At 39.0% G+C, this 18,898-nt stretch overlaps 4 protein-coding genes across 15 annotated transcripts in view; 1 reads left to right on the top strand and 3 right to left on the bottom strand.

Annotated features, from left to right (window-relative positions):
• The window catches only part of LOC105681506 (photoreceptor-specific nuclear receptor), a 2,944-nt gene extending 1,502 nt beyond the window's left edge, over nt 1-1,442 (top strand). The window contains exons 4-6 of the mRNA XM_024371105.2: nt 1-193; nt 325-654; nt 803-1,442. Coding sequence (XP_024226873.1) covers nt 1-193; nt 325-654; nt 803-1,035 — 756 coding nt within the window. The 3' untranslated portion in view covers nt 1,036-1,442. The remainder of the gene's footprint in view (nt 194-324; nt 655-802) is intronic.
• Nucleotides 1,302-6,205, bottom strand: LOC100743764 (rho GTPase-activating protein conundrum). Of its 4 annotated transcripts, none has more exons than XM_012391656.3 (11): nt 6,114-6,205; nt 5,645-5,715; nt 4,907-5,127; nt 4,581-4,822; nt 4,351-4,481; nt 4,063-4,268; nt 3,824-3,977; nt 3,384-3,730; nt 3,137-3,303; nt 2,868-3,045; nt 1,302-2,688 (listed from the first exon to the last, which is right to left on the bottom strand). In XM_012391656.3, exons 3-11 carry the CDS (start codon nt 5,043-5,045, stop codon nt 2,312-2,314), a joined length of 1,941 nt encoding a protein of 646 aa, XP_012247079.1. In that variant the 5' UTR covers nt 5,046-5,127; nt 5,645-5,715; nt 6,114-6,205; the 3' UTR covers nt 1,302-2,311. The 4 variants fall into 4 exon arrangements, with proteins under 4 accessions (XP_012247079.1, XP_012247080.1, XP_033179551.1 ...); XM_012391657.3 differs by having other exon boundaries at nt 6,031-6,204; XM_033323660.1 differs by having other exon boundaries at nt 5,645-6,204.
• A 2,527-nt stretch (nt 6,206-8,732) lies between these two features.
• On the bottom strand, nt 8,733-11,539 carry LOC100743643 (immunoglobulin-binding protein 1). Of its 2 annotated transcripts, XR_004462675.1 has the most exons (6): nt 11,295-11,539; nt 10,741-11,079; nt 10,244-10,641; nt 9,919-10,160; nt 9,377-9,538; nt 8,733-8,916 (listed from the first exon to the last, which is right to left on the bottom strand). XR_004462675.1 is itself a non-coding variant. In XM_003493430.3 (5 exons), exons 1-4 carry the CDS (start codon nt 11,520-11,522, stop codon nt 9,950-9,952), a joined length of 1,176 nt encoding a protein of 391 aa, XP_003493478.2. In that variant the 5' UTR covers nt 11,523-11,539; the 3' UTR covers nt 8,733-8,916; nt 9,919-9,949. The 2 variants fall into 2 exon arrangements, 1 of the variants encoding a protein (XP_003493478.2); XM_003493430.3 differs by lacking the exon at nt 9,377-9,538.
• Nucleotides 11,540-11,926: 387 nt separating this feature from the next.
• Nucleotides 11,927-18,770, bottom strand: LOC105681510 (zinc transporter 2). 8 transcript variants are annotated; one of them, XM_012391636.3, is made up of 9 exons: nt 17,986-18,099; nt 14,575-14,806; nt 14,223-14,467; nt 13,622-13,738; nt 13,358-13,506; nt 13,051-13,202; nt 12,734-12,941; nt 12,405-12,645; nt 11,927-12,313 (listed from the first exon to the last, which is right to left on the bottom strand). In XM_012391636.3, exons 2-9 carry the CDS (start codon nt 14,679-14,681, stop codon nt 12,168-12,170), a joined length of 1,365 nt encoding a protein of 454 aa, XP_012247059.1. In that variant the 5' UTR covers nt 14,682-14,806; nt 17,986-18,099; the 3' UTR covers nt 11,927-12,167. The 8 variants fall into 8 exon arrangements, with proteins under 8 accessions (XP_012247059.1, XP_012247058.1, XP_033179561.1 ...); XM_012391635.3 differs by lacking the exon at nt 17,986-18,099 and adding an exon at nt 16,580-17,226; XM_033323670.1 differs by lacking the exon at nt 17,986-18,099 and adding an exon at nt 17,008-17,226.
• Between the last annotated feature and the right edge of the window lie 128 nt (nt 18,771-18,898).

Here is an 18,898-nt window from a genome sequence, read left to right as displayed (position 1 = left end):
TTGGTATCTCTTTCATCTTCTTTGGACCCAGGAATCGTAGCACCGATTCTAATCGCAAAGGAGGCGGCCGTCGCTGCAAACCCAACGATGCGATATCACGCGACCGACGTTAACGTCGACGATAACGGACTCTCTTTCTCGTCGATGAGACGGATCCTCTATTCTCCTCGAGTGCCTACGATTCTCGTCGCTGGTAAACGAAATCGCAGAGTAGAACGGTCGCATGGTAGAAACGGTAGAAACAAAACGAAAGAGAAAAACCGGCGAGGCGATGGTATCGTACGAGGGGGACGCGCGATGCTAACGAGGCGCAATTGCTTCCAGGAGACACGATACGATACGAAGTCGCGGCACGGATATTCTTCGCGACCGTGCGAGCCGCTCGCCAGCATCCAGACTTTTCGATGCTCGCTTTCGACGAGCAGAATAAGATTCTTCGAAGAGGATGGGCTGCGGCGTTCGTTCTGCGAGCTGCGATCTGGCCGGTCGACTTGACTAATTTTCCGAAAACGATCCTCTCGGCTGACAGACACGGCGACAACGCCCAACACCATCGCCATCACGCTGTATCCTCGGCAAGAGCCACCATCTCTAATTTGCGTCCCGATCGAGTCGAGCTCTCGATTCTGGAAACCTTGATCCTCTGTCGACCCGGTAATCAATTATTTTTACGCACGATACGCGCGTCTACGATCTTCGCCAACTACCAGCACCATTTTTTCCAACGTTCCGCGCCACGACAGTGTTTTCTCCTCTTTTCTAAAGCTTCTTTCTTTTTTTCCCCCACCCCTTGGAAATTCAGAGATCGCCGAGACGGCGAACGGCATACGTTTGACGTCGCGAGCAACGGACACCGCAGTGGACGCTCTGGTTCGACATCTCGCTGGTAGAACCGAATCGTCGGCCAGGATGGCCAAACTTATGCTCGTCCTACCCATCTTGACGGGATCCTGCCCCCGGGAACTAGCCGACGATCTTTTCGCACCTATTATCGGTGACGTCGACCTCGAAAAAGTGATCGCGTCTGTGCGCTGACTCGATCGTTCGTTCCACCCTGTGTTCGTGTATCTTCCTCCCTGTCGTAAAAATCTAGTCACCGCGCCGCAACGTAATCTCCGTTATTTCCCTCCGTTCTTTCCTTCCCTTTTCTTTCCCCCTCTTTTTCCCCTTTTTCCCCGTCCTTCGCAAGCCACTGCGTAAAAAGCGTTTACCACGTGAAACGTTTTCACTTACTCGCTGCAAAAATTCGTCACGGAGATGCAACAAGGAGCCAACACTGGATGAAAGAATTGCGATCTGCATTTATTTTCTTTGGCACTTTATTCACGCAAATGTAACGATCTCACGTTCGGTGATATGTACAATCGCTTACAGTAATATGGCGCATCAAAGAGGATGGAAGAAAGGCAGAGTTCGCGAAACGGTACGCGTCAACGTTCGGCGAAAATCTGCGACGATTCGTTGAGCGTTTCGTTCGTTCGCTTCGAGCAATATTACGAAACGAGTAACGATAAATTATCGATACGCGTTTGTAAGTAAAATCGGAAAGATGTGGAGAAGATGCGGTTAGAAAATAAACTAGATATTACCACATAGCTGTGCTATAAATTGCAAAATCTTCACACGCACACAGGAACGCGCACGCACGCTCTATCGTTAGTAATAAATTACGATACTCACACACGGTACGACGCATATTTTTTTTTTAAGTCACGCTGTTGCGCGACATATAAATCTGTAAATTCGTTAATTATTCGTAGCTTCGTCCCGACTCGCGTTTTAACTCGCATTTCCATTTAACGTAGCACCAGAGCGAATAACGCGGCTTTTCCAACACGCTGCAGGCAGCAGGCACGTTCAACCTCGAAATGCTGTACGATCGATCGATCGCAGACGAAACTTTATCTTCACCTTACGAACGTTACCGTTGTTCTCATCGACGCAAACATATCCAAAGATATCCTATAGAATCTCTTCCTATCGCACCTTGAAGAGCGTGAAAATCGATAAAACTAATCGCGTCTCGAACGAACGATCGGTTGCCAATTATCATCGCGTACACGGATACGTTCAAATTACGTTAATCGCCGACTAGCAAACTATGTAATTCCGTGCCATTGCGATGGCATTATGGGCTAAGGGTTGTGTCGCTCGGCTCTAAGAGTCCTAACGCGATCAACCGAACTGCCGGCAACGACCTCTCAGAAATCATTCATCCATCGATTAACTTATTAAAGCGAAACGGACAAGCCCCTCTTCTCTTTTGTTATCTTATCCTCTTTTTTTTCCCCTCCTTCTAATCTTACAAACATCAATAAAACTTTTTTCTATACTTTCGATATCTTTCTTCCTCGGAATGTCTGTGTAACTGACTCAAAAGTTCGTTCGGTACATACCACAGTTTGTTCCCGTTAACGAGAAGAACTTCCGTTACCTGACAGCATATGGCAGCCATATTAAGCTGAGCGGTCAAATCGGTACGATCACGCGGATGAATGTATCGCGGTGGAAACAAAGACGGTGCTACTATCATCGCTACGTTGTGGATCGACATTTTATTCGACGCTTGATTTTCCACGATCGATTCGAAAAATTTAACCAACGCCTTCAGAGTACACCGGTTCTCTATCGGCAGCAATAGTACGAGCAAGTTCAATGCGTGCGACAACTCCTGGCGATCCTTCACTCCTGCGCATACCAGAGTAAAAAGAAAAACTTTTATTTAATAAAATATATGGCAAAAGAGAGAAAGTGACGCGTCGAAGCGCGCGCACGACGTTCTTCGAAATCTAGCGCATCGAATGAAACGAGAGCGCTAGTAGACCGAAAGTGGAAAACATCTTAAGCTTAACACGTTCGTAACTTACCGTGACTTTGGTAGAAAGCGTCGATAAGCTCTACGGTAAGTAGCGGTTGTGGCAGGTCACGCAACAACTTTTTCAAAACTGCCGACAAATCGTGGCACGACATGCATTTAAACAACTTGTCCATTTCTTTCGGCTTGCAATAAAAATCCATTTCCAACTGTCTGCACATCGATTCGACCTGAACGAAACAACGATAGCGTCATTTATTCCATACGTATGTACTTAGCATATCGATCTTCGTTGATAATTTCGATTTGTTGAAAATGTACTTTTTGCTTGTGTCCCCCAACGCGAAGAATACCTTCCTCTTTTATGCCTCGTCTTGTTAATTCGTTAAGAACCTTTTGAAATACCAGTGGAATATTACTCTCCTCGGACGATAATTGACTGTCTCGAAGTAAAAGAGTCGACAACGAAACCCCGAACAAGTTTCCAGCTACGAATATAACGGTGTTCAGTAATTATAACATCGAGTCTTACTTTTTGGTTAAGGAGTTTACCAGCATCGATGCGAACCTTTCGTCCGACGCTTATTCGGTTTCCGCTTTTTCAATGGTAGATTATATTTATCGAATACCGCGGTAAGTTCAAGCCACAGTAACGCTTGTAACCTGGTCAAATCTCGCTGCGTAAGCGTTTCTACTCCCAGCCGATTCTGTACATCGTCGGCCAAAGCAAGAGCTTCCGATTTCCAGATTTCCGAGTTTACTTCGTTCGTTCTACACATTTCTTCGAAACTCAAGTGACCGTGAGAGGATGTTCGATTCAACGGATGAGTAATCAAACGTTCGTCCACTGGTCTTGTTAATCCATACAGACTGCTATGACTTCGGGTTACCGTTGCGTGATTCCCCGAATTTCTTCTAAAATTTCATACGTAATCCAAATCACGTTATCAGTCGAGGCGATACGATACTTCGATTAAAATTTTGCGACCTAAAAACCTGGAAACACACCTCAACGTAGTATCCGTTGGAGTGTTCTCGATAGCGTCGCCTAAGTCCGTCGCATTTGCCACTTCGCTAGGATCGCTTCCGCTTCGTCTTTGTATACTGGGTTTCGACACGTGTATCGTTCCCAATCTCTGGTAGCTTGTCAGCTGAATTCCTTCTATAAATGAACGTAACGTGCCCTTGTGATTCTATGATTATGTAAAAAAGAATCGGGAAAAGTGTATCGTTGCAACGTCAAATACCTGAATCGTTAGCAACGTCTCCTCGTAACGAATATCCGGCCCATCCACTTGAAGAGACATGTCCGAAAGGAAACACCGATCCCGATGTTATCGCCGTGTCTACCGCCGACGATGGCGCACTCGGCGTTCTACGTACCGTCTCTTTGTATTTGCAATCGTTTGGTAATTGATGAAAAACCGATACAAAGTTTGGCACGGTAACAGTACTTAAAAAGTAAAATACGATTAAGACGTCGTGTGTACGACGTGACCACGAGCATGGAAAAGCCCGTAACAAACCAGTCTTACCTTGTATGATGGGCATCGTCAATGGTAACCGTTGCCAGCGACGGAGGCGAAGCATTCTCTGGCGTTACACCTGTTGCGGAATCTAAAGAATCGGGCGTGGCACTACGCGATCTCGTTCCAGTACTAGATGCCTAACGACGAACCCCCGACGAACAAAAAATGATCGATCTATCGCTGTTCCCTTTTACAATTTATAAATTTCTATATAATATACATTTTATAATTCGCACCTCTATATCTTTAAAGACATCTCTAATATCCGGTTTACGAACACGTTGTCGTTGATTAAAACGCTGTTTCACCGTATGATTGAGCGACTTAACGCGACGTCTCACTGCTTCAGCTTGTGCTCGCGATAACGGACGTAATGCTGCGCCCAACTCGTCCGGCGGTACTTCTCTTCCAGCCTTCCATGCTTCCGTCAACTGTCCTAAACCAGCTGTACGTAACCATTCAGCTTCCTCTTCGCCGTCTTTGAAAGCCAATTTAGATTCTTCGTTAATTGATAATTGTTACCGTCAATCATAAAGATGAACGGTAATAGAAAACTACGTACCATCGTAGTTACGTGGATATTCCTCTTCGAGGTAATCGTCCAACAGCTTGGTTTCCTCCATCATTTTTTGATATTCTTCCCAATACTCTAAAAGGTGGTTGTCACCTCCTATATACGTGGTTGTCTGTGACCTCTCCATAGTTTTTAAAGTTTTGTTACGTATGCTTCGAAGGATATCTACTTTTATTAATCTGCTATTTAAAAATTGTTCTCCCAGGTGTCTGAAAAAATAAGAAGACGTTTAGACTTTGACCATCGTACGATAATTTACAATGTTTCGAATCATAATAACCATAATCGTCGATAAATTTGTAAAGACGATCGTTCAATAACTTTATACGTCGATACGATACGTAATTTCGTTTACAACAGTTTGGATCGTGACATTTTTTTAAGAAGCTTATAATCTGCTTTTCAAAGTAGGACACAAATCAAATTAACATATACATTGCCTGGAGGAAGTATCGCTGACACTTTCAAACAATCCATGTTGAAAGAAAATGGCACGAAATACGAATAAACAAAAATTCAAATAGATTCTTACGTTATGCAAATTATACGTATTTGTCTGTCGAGATCCAGATAAGGGAAGCGTAAACATACGCATGTTCCATGAAAAGTGAAACTATGGACAAAGATTTCGAAAAATGTAAATGTTATTGTCTCTAACCTTTTTCTATGATGGAAAGTTTTGCGCGAAAGCACGCGTAGCAAGAGACTTATGAACGAAATACGTACGTTTGTGAGTAGATGTGATCCGTGAATGTCCTATCATTGCTTGCACGATCATCTTATTCCATAAATAAAGCCTAAATTGGGACAGTGGTTGACGTGGTTGCATGAATCCTCGAAAGAAAGCATACAAAGGAAGAAACAACTCATTAGCGTTTGATCGTGCTAAGAAATTTGTTTACAACTAAATAAGCAGTTCATGCATGAAGAGATTATTTGCTACTTCCAAGAACAATTACATTCGGTGTATGCCTTTGAATCACAACCATCTCGTTAATAAAATCCTACTCGACTCGTCACTCTGAACTCGACGTTAACGAGTCTATCTCGAAACATTAATCAACAAATTTTCGCGCCTCTGCATAATTCCCGCTTTTCCGAATTTAACTTACGTTGAAAATAGAAAACGCGAAAACGTGTTCTCACAACTTGACAACCTGTTGCTGACGCATACGATTCCCACTCGTATACTTACACACTGATTCACACCCACACCATTGCTGTTTTCGTGCTGACACCTGCGCCACCACCCATGCATCTAACCGTTCACGCCATCTGGTTTTCCGATACTTTAAACCATTGACTAAGTACAAGATAGACCTAATATTCGATGTGGTTCGTTTAGCTTTACTTATTATTTTTGTCGTCGAACATTTCGTTTGTTTATTTTATTAAAGTCACTATATATTCTCTTTTTTATGATAACTACTTACAGAAGTAACTCAGTTTATTACTTGGAACTAAAAGGACTTGGAATATAGAAGTAGACTAAAATCTCAAATTCAATTTAAGCTTGGTAAAATCCAAAATGACTTCGTAAAAATCTAGAAACTGTAGATACCAATCTATTAGAAGAATTAAGCATAAGAAGAATCTTTTCAAACTCGCGAGCGAATTGCCTTCTCGTAACAGGCGATGGGTGAATCAGAATTATCGTCGAATCAGAAATAGAACGTCGTGCAATATTGGCGACACCATACGGAGTTAGTCGAAAGCAGACGTTTAATGGCGATTCGAAAAAGAGTGGCAAATCGCTGCACTGTAATACACAGAAGAAATATTAGCTTCACTTGTCTTACAGTCTAATACATTAAATATAAGAGTACTGTAATTTTTTTTTAATAATATTCAGAAAAAATAAATTTATTTGGTTCGTTCACGCCGTTTACAGTTAAAGGGAGTATGGGACGAAAGCTCGGGGGCTAATTAGGATGATAAGATCGCAAAAGGAGCGCTTAAAACATACAATTGATTCATATATTTGCCTATGTCGTATGCTACTGCTCTCTTTGAACACAAGAAACGCATCTGTCCTTGTTGCACATTACAACCCTCTTTGTCTAGGACCGTTCATATAGTCTGTCCTTGCCGCATAATCTTGTGTTCTTTGTCTAGGGACAAACCACGTAATGCCATCTATCCTCGGATGCCCCAAGTCGCTGTTCCTTCCGCCTTCGGTAGATGGCAGCACATGGTTTGTCGCACAATCTTGTATTCTTTGTCTACGGACACTTCATGTGGTGCCATCTATCCTCGCATTCCCCAAGTCGCTGTTCCTTCCTCCTTCAACAGATGTCAGCACATGGTTTGTTCGCAGAGAAAGAGCGCAAACTTGTGCGATAAGGACACGAATATAATATACACATATTAGGCAGAGGAAGCGATACTGTGCAATAAGGACAGATATATATTTATTGTTACACGAAGATAGCGGTAGTATACGGCAAAGATAAACAATACGAGCAATACTAGACGAGAAGGTTTTGCAACGTGCGAATTTTATTGACAAGAACTGTTGAGTCAAACATGGCTGTTCTAAGCAATGGTTTGTTGATGTTTTTTAATTTTCTTCCAAACACAACTTCAAATGCAACTTTTAAAATACAAAATTTGTGGCATGCGAATTATGCAGAAATAAGTTTTCAATTGTTACGAATCTGGGCTTCCAGAATTTCTGCTTGGACGATCTAGCATACAACATAAGTCTTAGGTAACGCCAAGCCATCCAACGCGCCTAATACTAGGCAACTCTCCATCCGCCTTTCATTTTTCTTCCGTCCCACTTATGCAAATGTCTATATATACTCATTTATAGCTTTAAGACGGGTTGTAAACGAATTTGTAAACGTAATTTATAAGAATTTCATTATAAAAGTATAGCAAGACTTACATTATTATGTATATACATTTAGACTATCGTATTTTTTCGCATATTAATTACTTTTAAGTAGAATTGAATCAATTATTAATGGTTAAGAATATCATGAGACGCACAGAGTTAAGCTATATTATTATTAAGTTATATTAATATTCGTAATAGAGTTTATACAATTTATATAATTTGTACACTGTACATTACTGAATTATTTCAGTAAACGTTTAATTAAAGTTAATCAGCAGTTTAATCATTTCATCGCCTGCCCAACTATCGTAGTATGGCCAATCCTAATCCTTTAACGAGAAATAAGGTGGCGGAACTGTAAAACAAAGCTCTAAAATTCGAATCTCGAAAAATAGCCTTGTTCACCATTGAGTTCGCGTAATTCGCGACGAAAATTCTCGCTATTATTGGAAATGACGTCACATTCCAGGCTTTCGTCAAAGTTGATATTTTCGATCAAATTGTAGGACCGCTTTTGCGATTTTGTATCAGGAAAACATGACGTCACAGGAAGTGGCACGAATCCGGCGATTTTTGGAAATGACGTCATATTTAAGGAATTCTGGCGATTCACGAACCAAGGTTTTCGATGTTTTTTTATCAGGAAAACACAGGACGTCACAGGAGGTGGAACAAATTCAGCGATTCTGGAAAATGACGTCATATCCAAGAATTGTGGCGATTCTGAAAAATGACGTGACATTCTAGGAATTTGCCTAAATTTTACTTCAATTTTCAAAGCTTTCGAAGATTTCTTATCAGGAGAACATGACAGCATAGGAGTTGGCACAATTTTTACGATTCTCGGAAATAACATCATACTCCTGGAATTTTTCGGAATCGTCTTGAGTGATCCTAATTATTTCCCAATTTAATCTTTTGTTTTGTTTGGGATTTCGGATAGTGAAAAATATAAATAACAAGATTGTAAAATGCTGTTAAACTATTCTGATTTATTGAAACTCTTTTTAAATACACTTTGTATAATTATTCTACAATTAACAATCTCATTTTTGATTTGTATTATATAATGATTTCCAAGAAGATCATTGCTTGTTTGTTGTTGCTGGCTGCTTGCAGCATCTTGGATGTTGTTTCTTCTCTCAAAACAGCTTTTCTGTAATGAACATAGAAAAAACAATTTATTCCTAATGTTCAATTAAGGTTTTAAACAGTTTATATGTTTTTTATATATAGCATATTAACAAGAGTAATACTACAGATATAATACCACAGAAGTATTTTTATAAAAGTAATTATGTATATGTGAATGAAAAGGATATCTCCAATAAAAAAACTATTTTGATAACTACTGGGAAAAGATAATTATACAGAACCTGGCATATTCTACTATAACTGCAAGATATTCTATAAAGCTTACTTTGTAGCAAGTTGTTTTTGCAAAAATGTTAGAATATGAATTTCATCATAATGTAAACTAGTGAATGTAGAAATAAATAATCACGATTAAACTCTAGATATTGATGCAAATTCACATTTTTGAGAATACAATTACAAAAGTAGAATCTCAATAGGAAATTGTTTTATCTACCAAGTATTATAGGAAACACTCTTACCATTTTCATGTCACTTGAGTGTTTATCCATGCCAGTATATATGTATAATGTCACGCTCATATATTATCACGTCTATCTTGTCTTTAGTCAATGCCTCAAACATTCAAACCTTACTTTCCCTCTTGCTAATTTCCAATCACGATTAACCATTAACTTACTTGTCTGTAACATTGACTTTTTAATTATAACTAGTTAAAGAATACGAATAGTTTATGACAATCGCAAATTGACGTGAATCGCATCTACGAGGTGCGTGTGATTCTTGTTTAAGAAAAAAAAACAATGTCTAGCGAAGATACATGGAAAAATGAAAAACAAAATAAAATAGCGATTTTTCTAAAAAGGCATAATTCTTTTATTTTAAATTATTATTACGTAACGGATCGTAATATTACTTTAAACAGTATACCATCTTTATCATCTCTTAATGCAAATGGTACCAATATGATGTCACATAGAAGATCAAAGAAGAACATATAAATCTTATGTACTAGACTACTCTTAATATATATATATATACATGTATATATGTATATACATACATATATATAATATAATGGAATTTTTTCATGTTCAACTCCTATTAGCACGGTTGCCCCATCCTCTTCTGTGTGTATCTTTATATTCATCCATGGCACGTAATTGTCTCAAGGTTTCTGGATCATCAGCTTCGATCGTTTCTTCTTTTTTGATATCATCTTCTTCATTGTTCATTCCTTGTCTGTTTACTAAATCTTGCAAGCATTTTGAATTTGTTTGATGCTGTTGCGAAGGATCGGGCCAGCTAAGATAAAAATACATTGAAATATTTGTTAAATCTTAATTAGTTAAAAGCATTGATGTACAACTGTGCAACTTTCTACTTACTCTCCTTCTTTCACTCGTTGATCATAAAATTCTTGAACAGTAAGAACAGGTAAACTAGGATAACCAACTCCAAACACCTTTTTCTCTACTTCATCTCGAGTGATAATAATTGGTTGCAGTTTTGGAGCAGGTGGTTTACGTTTTTGCGAAATCTGGGTGGACATGGTTCCAGATTTTCCCATGTTTTTCATATGTTCCAAAATTGGCTTTTCGGCTGCTAACGAGTTCAGTTCTTCTATTGTCAAATTTACGTATAATTTGATAAGCATTACGAAATATTCTCTTTTAACCTCATCATCTATGTTTGGATCTGACAGACTTTTCTTTAAAATTTCCAAACGCGATTCCAACTCTTTTTGCTCCTTGAATCTCTGTAGTTTCGTGTTTCGTCGATTTACCTACAAATATAATACATATGCATGTAGTAGATGTATCATTATGAAGAATATTTTAACAGTAATGATCTTCAGAGACCTGTAAACCTAGAATAGACTTACCATTTCGGTAATTAATTCAGCATTCGTTCGAACTCTCTCGGATACGCTTTCTTTCTCACGCTCCGGATTAATATCGGGCACTTCGATGTTGGTCAAACCATAAGTCTTAACGCGTTTCAAAAAATCCACGAAATAAATTTCAGCTACGTTAACGATGTGCAGTCGATCATCTGCATTACAAATTTTTGTAGCGAGTGTACCGAGGAACGCTGGCAGTAAAAAGTATTTGATGTTTTCCGTAGCCACTTCTTCGAAACTTTCATTTTGGCTAAACATATCGACTATAGAAACTAGTCTTGTAGCTTGTTCTAACATATTCATGGTACGTTTGATATCAGACTGGCATATAGCAAAAAGAAATAAAAAACATGTATTATGTATGTACGTAGGAAAAATACAAACTGTTTGTGCGCATTTAAAAATTTGTGATATTTAATTCGAGCGCAGGATTTTTATGAACAACTGTATTTCCGACCAAAATTTGGAGAAACGCAATTTGGGGAGCAAAGAGAAGATCCTAAAAAGAATTATACATAATTGTTGACAATTAGTACCTGAATTTTGGAACTGTTGGTAGGTTCGTCTGTTTTATTGATATTATTAAATAGCTCAAACGCTTTGTCGAATAATTCTGATAGCGTTGCAGCATCTCTCCCGTCATTTTCTGAACTCGACAAATTTTCTTCCGACATCACTATCGTTTTGACAGCTGTCGTTTGATACGTAACGAAGATTAAAAAGGTTATGTATGATTGTACGATCGTACAACGCAAAACAAGCATAACATCCTGAAGTTGTAAGCATAGCGTAATCAACTTCGATAACAAAAACAAGATATGTATCGATATGTTTGGCGGTTTGGTTCAAAATGTTTCAATCTGAAAACGATTCAATGTCAGGATATAAATAAATTAAACACAAGTTTCTTCTTTTGATCTATTCTTTTTTCTCTCTCATTTTAGTTTTATTTCCATATGTTTACACGATTATTCTTTGTTTACCAATTTCGGAGCTAGTTTAAATGTAAATACATTCTCTTTCATGATTGTATGATTACATAAGTTGATTACGTCGTTAAAAGTCACATTTAAAATAAATAAACATAATTTCTATATTAAGAAAATAGAGAGAGAAAGAGAGAGGGAGGGAGAGAGAGAGAGAGAGAGACAGTAAATAATTGTTCCACTAATAGGTGAAAAAATCGTTGTATCGATCGCAATATTTATAAGTAATTGACATCCTTTGCGAGGTTGAAATATCTTCCCTATAGATTTTTTAATCGCAGTAAGATGTATACTTGAAACAACAGGTTGCTTCCGTTTTTCATAAATTGAGCTATTTACAAATCGTGCGAATCTCTTATGATCCAACTTCATGTGTATAAAGACTGAAGGGTAGCTCAAAAGTATAACTCAAAAAATTTACAACTATTGCGATAACGCCTTGCATTGTTTACAATTTTCCATTCGTTCATCGAATTCCTCTATTTGAAGCGTCATTTCGAAAAATTTGTACTTATCGTGAATATTTCTAGTAGCAGTACGCAGTATATTGTGAGGACTCGCACCTGGTTCTTCATAGGAAAAAATGAAAAAGAAAACAATTTGTTTAGACTGAAACAAAAACTGAAACTGCTAATGAAACAAGAGCTCGAATGCGCTTACTTATTGCAAGATGCGCGGATAACGCGGTTTTATCCAGTGAAAGCGCCCAGATACGAAGATTATGCACCTTCATCACACCTTCGATTTGCATAAATGTACTCTCCACTTGGGAATATTCAAATCCTTTTGGGATTCCTTCCATTAAAACGTTCATCACGTCTTTGATTATTGCAACCGTGGTTAATATCACCAACAGTGAAAAGAGGAAAGTGCAAATTGGATCGACTATGCTCCAGCTTGGCTGTAATTGTTACCAGTGTGTATTAATTTCGCGTTCATGAGAAAATATTGGGAAAAACTATTGCGTACATATGCATATATAGCTATACCTTGAAATAAATAACCAATGCTGCAACGAAAACCCCTATGCTTTGTATGAAGTCTCCTAAAACGTGAATAAAAGCAGCGCGAACGTTGATATTTTTCCTCTTGTGTAACGGATTTTCCTCATCGAGTCTCCCGCTGTCTATATTTCGATTCGGTTTGTCTGAACCATGTCCATGACTATGGCCGTGCTCATGCAGCGATAAACCCATTCTGCAATATAAAAATTGTATCGATGTTACTCAAAATGTATTACATCGTGACTGCGATTGATTTGATCTATCAGTTCGACAATTTCAATTGAGTATAATATATCACTAACACTAGATTTACCGCAACGCCAACGCCAGAGGTAATCAACATGACGGTGGTATCTAGTTGGAAACTTTTGTGAATTATTCTCTCGACTGCCAGATAAAAAAGAATTCCAGTAACTACCCATATTAGTAAAACCGACGTCAAGGCTCCTATCACCTGCGAATAACGATGAACATATTATTGATGGTGTGCGTACGTGCACGCGTGCGTGCATACGTGCGTGTATATGCGTCTGCTAGCAAGAAACGAAAGAACGAGAGAAGACAATGGAATAATAATCAATTTTGAAATAGCAAATCTTTTACACCTACTTCCGCTCGATACCATCCAAAAGGCATTTTTTTCGTGGCTGGTCTACTAGCTACCCATATCGAGAATAAGGAGATCATAAACGATGCAAAATCGGTTAACAGGTGCGCAGCATCTGTTGCGATCGCCAAACTGTTCGATAATACTCCACCTGAAAAGCCGAGCGATCGTTCCATTTAAAAATAATCATTAGCTTCATTTTTTATCTAATTTTCTTGAACATTTATCGTACAAGTATTTCGCTCTTACATCTACATGATGATTACCTACGATTTCTGCTATCATAAAAATTACGCACAGCGTACTAGCAAGCAGTAATTTCTTTCTCGCCTTTTTATCGATCTCTTCGTCCCTTTCTCTGTGACAATGGTCTTCTGGTACAGCTAGAAAAACATTTAACAGAAAAATGATAAAGATAAACTTTTTATCAGACATTGATCTGACAGAATTTTGGTCGGAAGATAAATGTCGGGACAATACGGTCGCTGTGATACACCAAGACAAACATGTGAATATACTAAAATTACGCTAATGTTCCGCTTGAATTAGCTACCGGCTTTATAAATTTTCTTTATAAATTTTTGAGACTGCAGGTTCAGGTGGAAAAAAAAAGTCAACTTTGTTACATTAAACGTCGCTTGATTCACATATACGAGCAATAACGTTTATGTGGTGAAATCTGAAGAACTAGGACGCAAGGTAAAATAAAGAGGGTAACTTGTAGAAGTAGGACGATCTAGAAATTGATAACGCTAAGGAGCTGTAGATAATCGATAAATCCATTTAGTATTATAAATAAGAAGATAGCCTCTATAACCATTCGCCTGACCTGGAAGTCGATAGGATCTAAATTTGGAAGAATCTTACCGGAAGGAGTTTGTTGGAAATCGGATCCGTTGATGCCGGTAGCGGTGACATTAACTGCAGTCGCCGCTGTTTCGCTAATTTCATCGACCGATGTAGCACCGCCCTTCACAACCGTACAACAACCAGAAAGCTTGCCGTGCACGCAAAAGATCACCTTCCTCGACGAGGTCTCCTCGTTCTCATCCATCTCGTTGTTATTCGGTGGAATGCTCGTCCCATATCCGTATACAGCCTTGTCTTCGAATCTAACCAGTAAACAAAAGAACCAATTGATTTCTGTCTTCTATCGTGCTCGTATATTGTTGCAGCCACGTGCAGTAAAACAGAGTCGATGAACGTGGCGATCACGTACGCGATCAATTCCGTGGAAATGGTTTCTGTCAAGTTATGGAACGCGGGACTCGTAATACATTCTGGTTTCTCTTCGTTTTCATGATATTCTATACCGTTATCGTCCATCTGCTTTCGTCACTACTATTTGCACACTACTATTACCAATTAGATAATCGAAACTAAACTATTCTTACGATCCTCTGGCCCGTAATGTTTTCCTCTCTCCTTGTTTCCGTTCACGCGGAAGATAACTGCAAACGAACGTTAACGATTACAACCGAATTTATTATCATACTTAATCATTGCTTGATTTCTAATTACACTATTGCCATTTTATAATCTAAATCGGAGATTTATCACGCAAACGGATCAAGTCGAAAGTACGAGGTTCTCGGTTTTCGTTAGAAAATCGAGGAGGATAGAAGAAAAAAAAAGAAGAAGGAGAACAAGAGAGATATAGAACATTCCAGACGCGTGTGAAGGGGGCTTAAGGCGGTGGAGCTCGATCGCTTAATCCCGCTTTGGCCCGATCTGTGTCGAGCGTCCCTGAACGCGTTATCGTGAGAAAAAAATTTCATTGTCGCGAATAACTTCTATGTAGATAGATCAAAGCAGAAATAGATAGATACGCATTTGCACGTCTCTCTTGTTTCGATCGTTTGCTGAAAAATCCAGCATTATTTCCACGTATAGATATTATAGACACATAGACCGATAGAGAAATATCGTTGTTTACTATTGTTATCTATTGTTTATCGATCACGATATTTCTTATTGTTTCTTGTTTTTTTTTGTTTTTTTTTTGTAATTAGAGTGGTTAAAGATTGCCGCCTAAAATTCAAAGGGGAAAACTCGCGCGAGATAAGATCGAAAGTAGGAGAGCGCGGCGCAAGCAATTCAGGGAGAAAAGTCGGCGATGAGGTGGAAACTCCCGCTTACGTGAGATCGCGCGTGATCCTCTTAACGATCGTTATCGTTTCTCACGTAGCTCGCTATCTAACAAGATATCATCGAGGATAACATGTGCAAATGCGCATTCGTTAAATCGTTATCCGTAAGAATGACTTCTCGCGACAAAAATTCTGCGATTCCGGCTAACAGTAATGCCGTGTGCAAAATCATTCGGACGAATAATACATACACGGTATTCAGGACCGTGTTATACGCGACATATACTTTAATCACACTGATTGCTTCTTCCAATTATATTTGATTGGATTGACTTCCGGTATTTCTTGTATTCTTGTCTAATAATACTAAAGATACAAAGTGGTAAGACGAATAGAATTTTTTGTAGCGACATGCGTCTATTTGCTCGCCAATTCGCTTTTCGAGTTATCTCAAAGTATTACCATTCCGAGATTTACAACTTACAACGAGATTTACTGCAAATGTAGCTAAACGTCAGGTGATCATGACCGACTGCGCATAAATAGCAAACGTACAGTCGCATCTCTGTCACGTTCAAATACCGTGTGAAGTACCCAAATATTTTTTCTTCTCCTTTGCGATAGATAGATGAACGAAATTCACTTCCTGCTTTATAGTATAACATACGGCATGGCTGTCAAGACACGGACGCGCCTTCGAGTTTGATTTTATCGGTATCGAAGTTATGGTGAGTTGAGCATGTAGAAATGATGTAAGAGAAAAAGTGATTTAAAAAAACAAATAATTGCTCGAAAGTAAACGGAATAAGTGCTCGGAAGTCGTAGAATTTTGATAGAAGAATTTAGCGTAAGCAGAGAGGTCGAATGTTTCTCCTATGTAACAGAGAAACTAAATAATTAATAATATCGTTGTTCCATTTCTTTAATGAAAGATGTATTTTTGGTAAAAATCATTCGCCAGGATACCGTGACGATCTTTGTAAGAACGAACGTGTAATGATAGCGCGCGGTACGCTGCGCGACGACGTGATGCGACGCGGTGAATTTACTAGGTGGGAAGAGGTGGGAGAGGCGATTCGATCCGACCCGATCCGAATCGATCCGATCGAATTCGAAAGGGATGTTCGAACTCACAGCTTGATCCTTTCCTCGTCCATGATCCTCGTGCTGCGGAGGACTGCGTGTATGTGTGTGTATGCGTGTGCGTGCGAGCGTGCGGTAGACAGCAGCGCTGATCGTGACGTGCAATGAATAACCAAATCAATTCACCGTTCGGTAGATCGATCAAAAATATGTTAAAGAAAAGCAAAAGGGAGAGAAAACGAAGACGCGACGTCGCGACGCGGCGCGGCGCGGCGCGGTGGTCAAACCGAACCGATGGGAGCGATACGAAGCGATGCGACTCGTGGCGTAGCGAGGCCAGGTGAGCCGACCCGGGGCAACGAAAAACGGACGCGACGCGAACATACAACCGAAAGTCGACAATTGTATTAAGTCCTCGGCCGATCAGAGATACGTGAATAGCCCGTGCGCGCGTCACTAGTTGTATGAACAACGCAAACCGTTTGCCACTTCATCCCGTCTTTTAGTAGAAAACCCACTGTCCAGCCTCGTCCGTTTGTTTTACCAGATAGCTTAACTCTCGATCAGTTTCTCCTCGGCTCTTCCTCTCTTTTCCTCTTGCTCTTTTCCACGCTATCCTTCTCCATTCCCTCCCCCACTTTCTGCTTCAAGATCGCTCTCTACCGATTTCCTTCCTCCTCTTTCACCCCTTCTTGGCTCATCGGTTCCCCCACTTTTCGCTTCCTCTATCTGTTTCTGCCTTTCAAACTTCCTATCTATTCGCCGTTCATTCTATCTTTGTTGCGCTTTGCGCACGATAGCCTCGTGCCTCGATGTATCGCGCTTTCCTGTTTCTGTTATTTCCTGACGTAGCGTTGGTTACAATTATCATTTTAACAAACTATCCTGGTTCTCCGAAATTTCTATTATTCATCGATCCGATCTATCGATTGTTCGGTGAGACGGATGGACTCGAACTATCGCGATTGGAACTTTGTTCGATCGATCGATCGTATTCCGTCTTTCTGTCTTTATTCTCTCTTCCTTTTTCCTTGCCTAGAAGATTTCGCTCCATTTGATTTCTCGTACTCGATTTCGATTATAGAAACGAATCTATTGGGAAACGCGCGTAAAAAGTTCATGATAAAATAGTCTGTAGCCGCGGGTCGAGAAATTCGTATTCGCAATTCATTTAAATTGTGACTTTCCTTCTGATGTTTGAGAACTAACGATCGTTTTACGAGTCAAGTGTATAGAAAAAATCCAATTTTTTGAAACTCATATTTAGCCAATTATTTTTTAAATACAAAACCACTTTTACTTAAATTTGAATAAACAAAACTTGCGCTTCAACAGAGTCAGCCGTATTCTTGACAAGTGTACAGTCTTTTTTTCAGCGATTAATTCGATTCCAGTTTGTAACGCGAAAATGTTGTGCTGTATTTCTTGTTGTATTTAATCACATTGTAATTACTTACTTTTTGCAAAGAAAATCTCTTCGAGGTAAACGTATGTTCGATGATATAACTTCAAAAAACGATAATGTACCTGTGTGTACATGTGTGCTTACAGGATCTTTTCTTTCTCTCCTCTTTTTCATTCACCTTTCAACTTTTGTCGTAAGCAAGATGAATTCGAAAATAAAAGTAAATCGTCATTAGAAGAAGTGCGAAAGATTCGTTTCAAAAACCATTATACCAGGATTTTATCGAATGAACTTCGAAGAAGGAACTACGGAAAACTAAGAACAAGCTTTTGGAATGCGAACATATTATTAAAACATATTATTAAAAATAAGGAAAATGAAAAAGATGAATTGAACCTCTGCGTTAAAAATTTATATGAAAACAATCGTGTCGTTAATGAACGTAAATTAACCCGATACGTTACTGGTTAAGTTATCGTTTCATCGATTGATCGCCTCTTATGTATATTTTCATTGTAAACAATTTATAGTTACAGAAATGTACATACTTATAAGCCTCAAATTCTTATAAACATTAAAAGACAAAATGAAATTACGTACGATATATGATTGCTTCGAATAGCTTTATCCATTCTTGTGACAAAAGGCAGGTTCTTTCTCTTAAGAAATACAAGTCTTTCTTCCTTTCGATTTCACCAAATAATACGAATAATGTAAACAAGAAGACATTAACCGCTATACATGTCGGAAAACTTGTCTCGACCGCTCACCGCGCTCGATCTATCGCAGTTGTATGTTTTTCTATCGACGAAAGATGTCATTACTAGCCAAATAAGATGTATTCTTTCGGAAATGTTTTTACTTTATAAATTAATCGATTCATCTTTTTTTTCAGAGTGACAATTTTGATATACATGGACAAATATTGCGAAAAATTTCGTATAAGGTCAAACGTTTTCTTATTC

Source organism: Bombus impatiens, unplaced genomic scaffold, assembly GCF_000188095.3.
Source record: "Bombus impatiens unplaced genomic scaffold, BIMP_2.2 scf_1096, whole genome shotgun sequence".
Lineage (NCBI taxonomy): Eukaryota > Metazoa > Arthropoda > Insecta > Hymenoptera > Apidae > Bombus > Bombus impatiens.
Note: the sequence above shows the minus strand (reverse complement) of the source record. Positions and strands in the feature narration are given on the sequence as shown.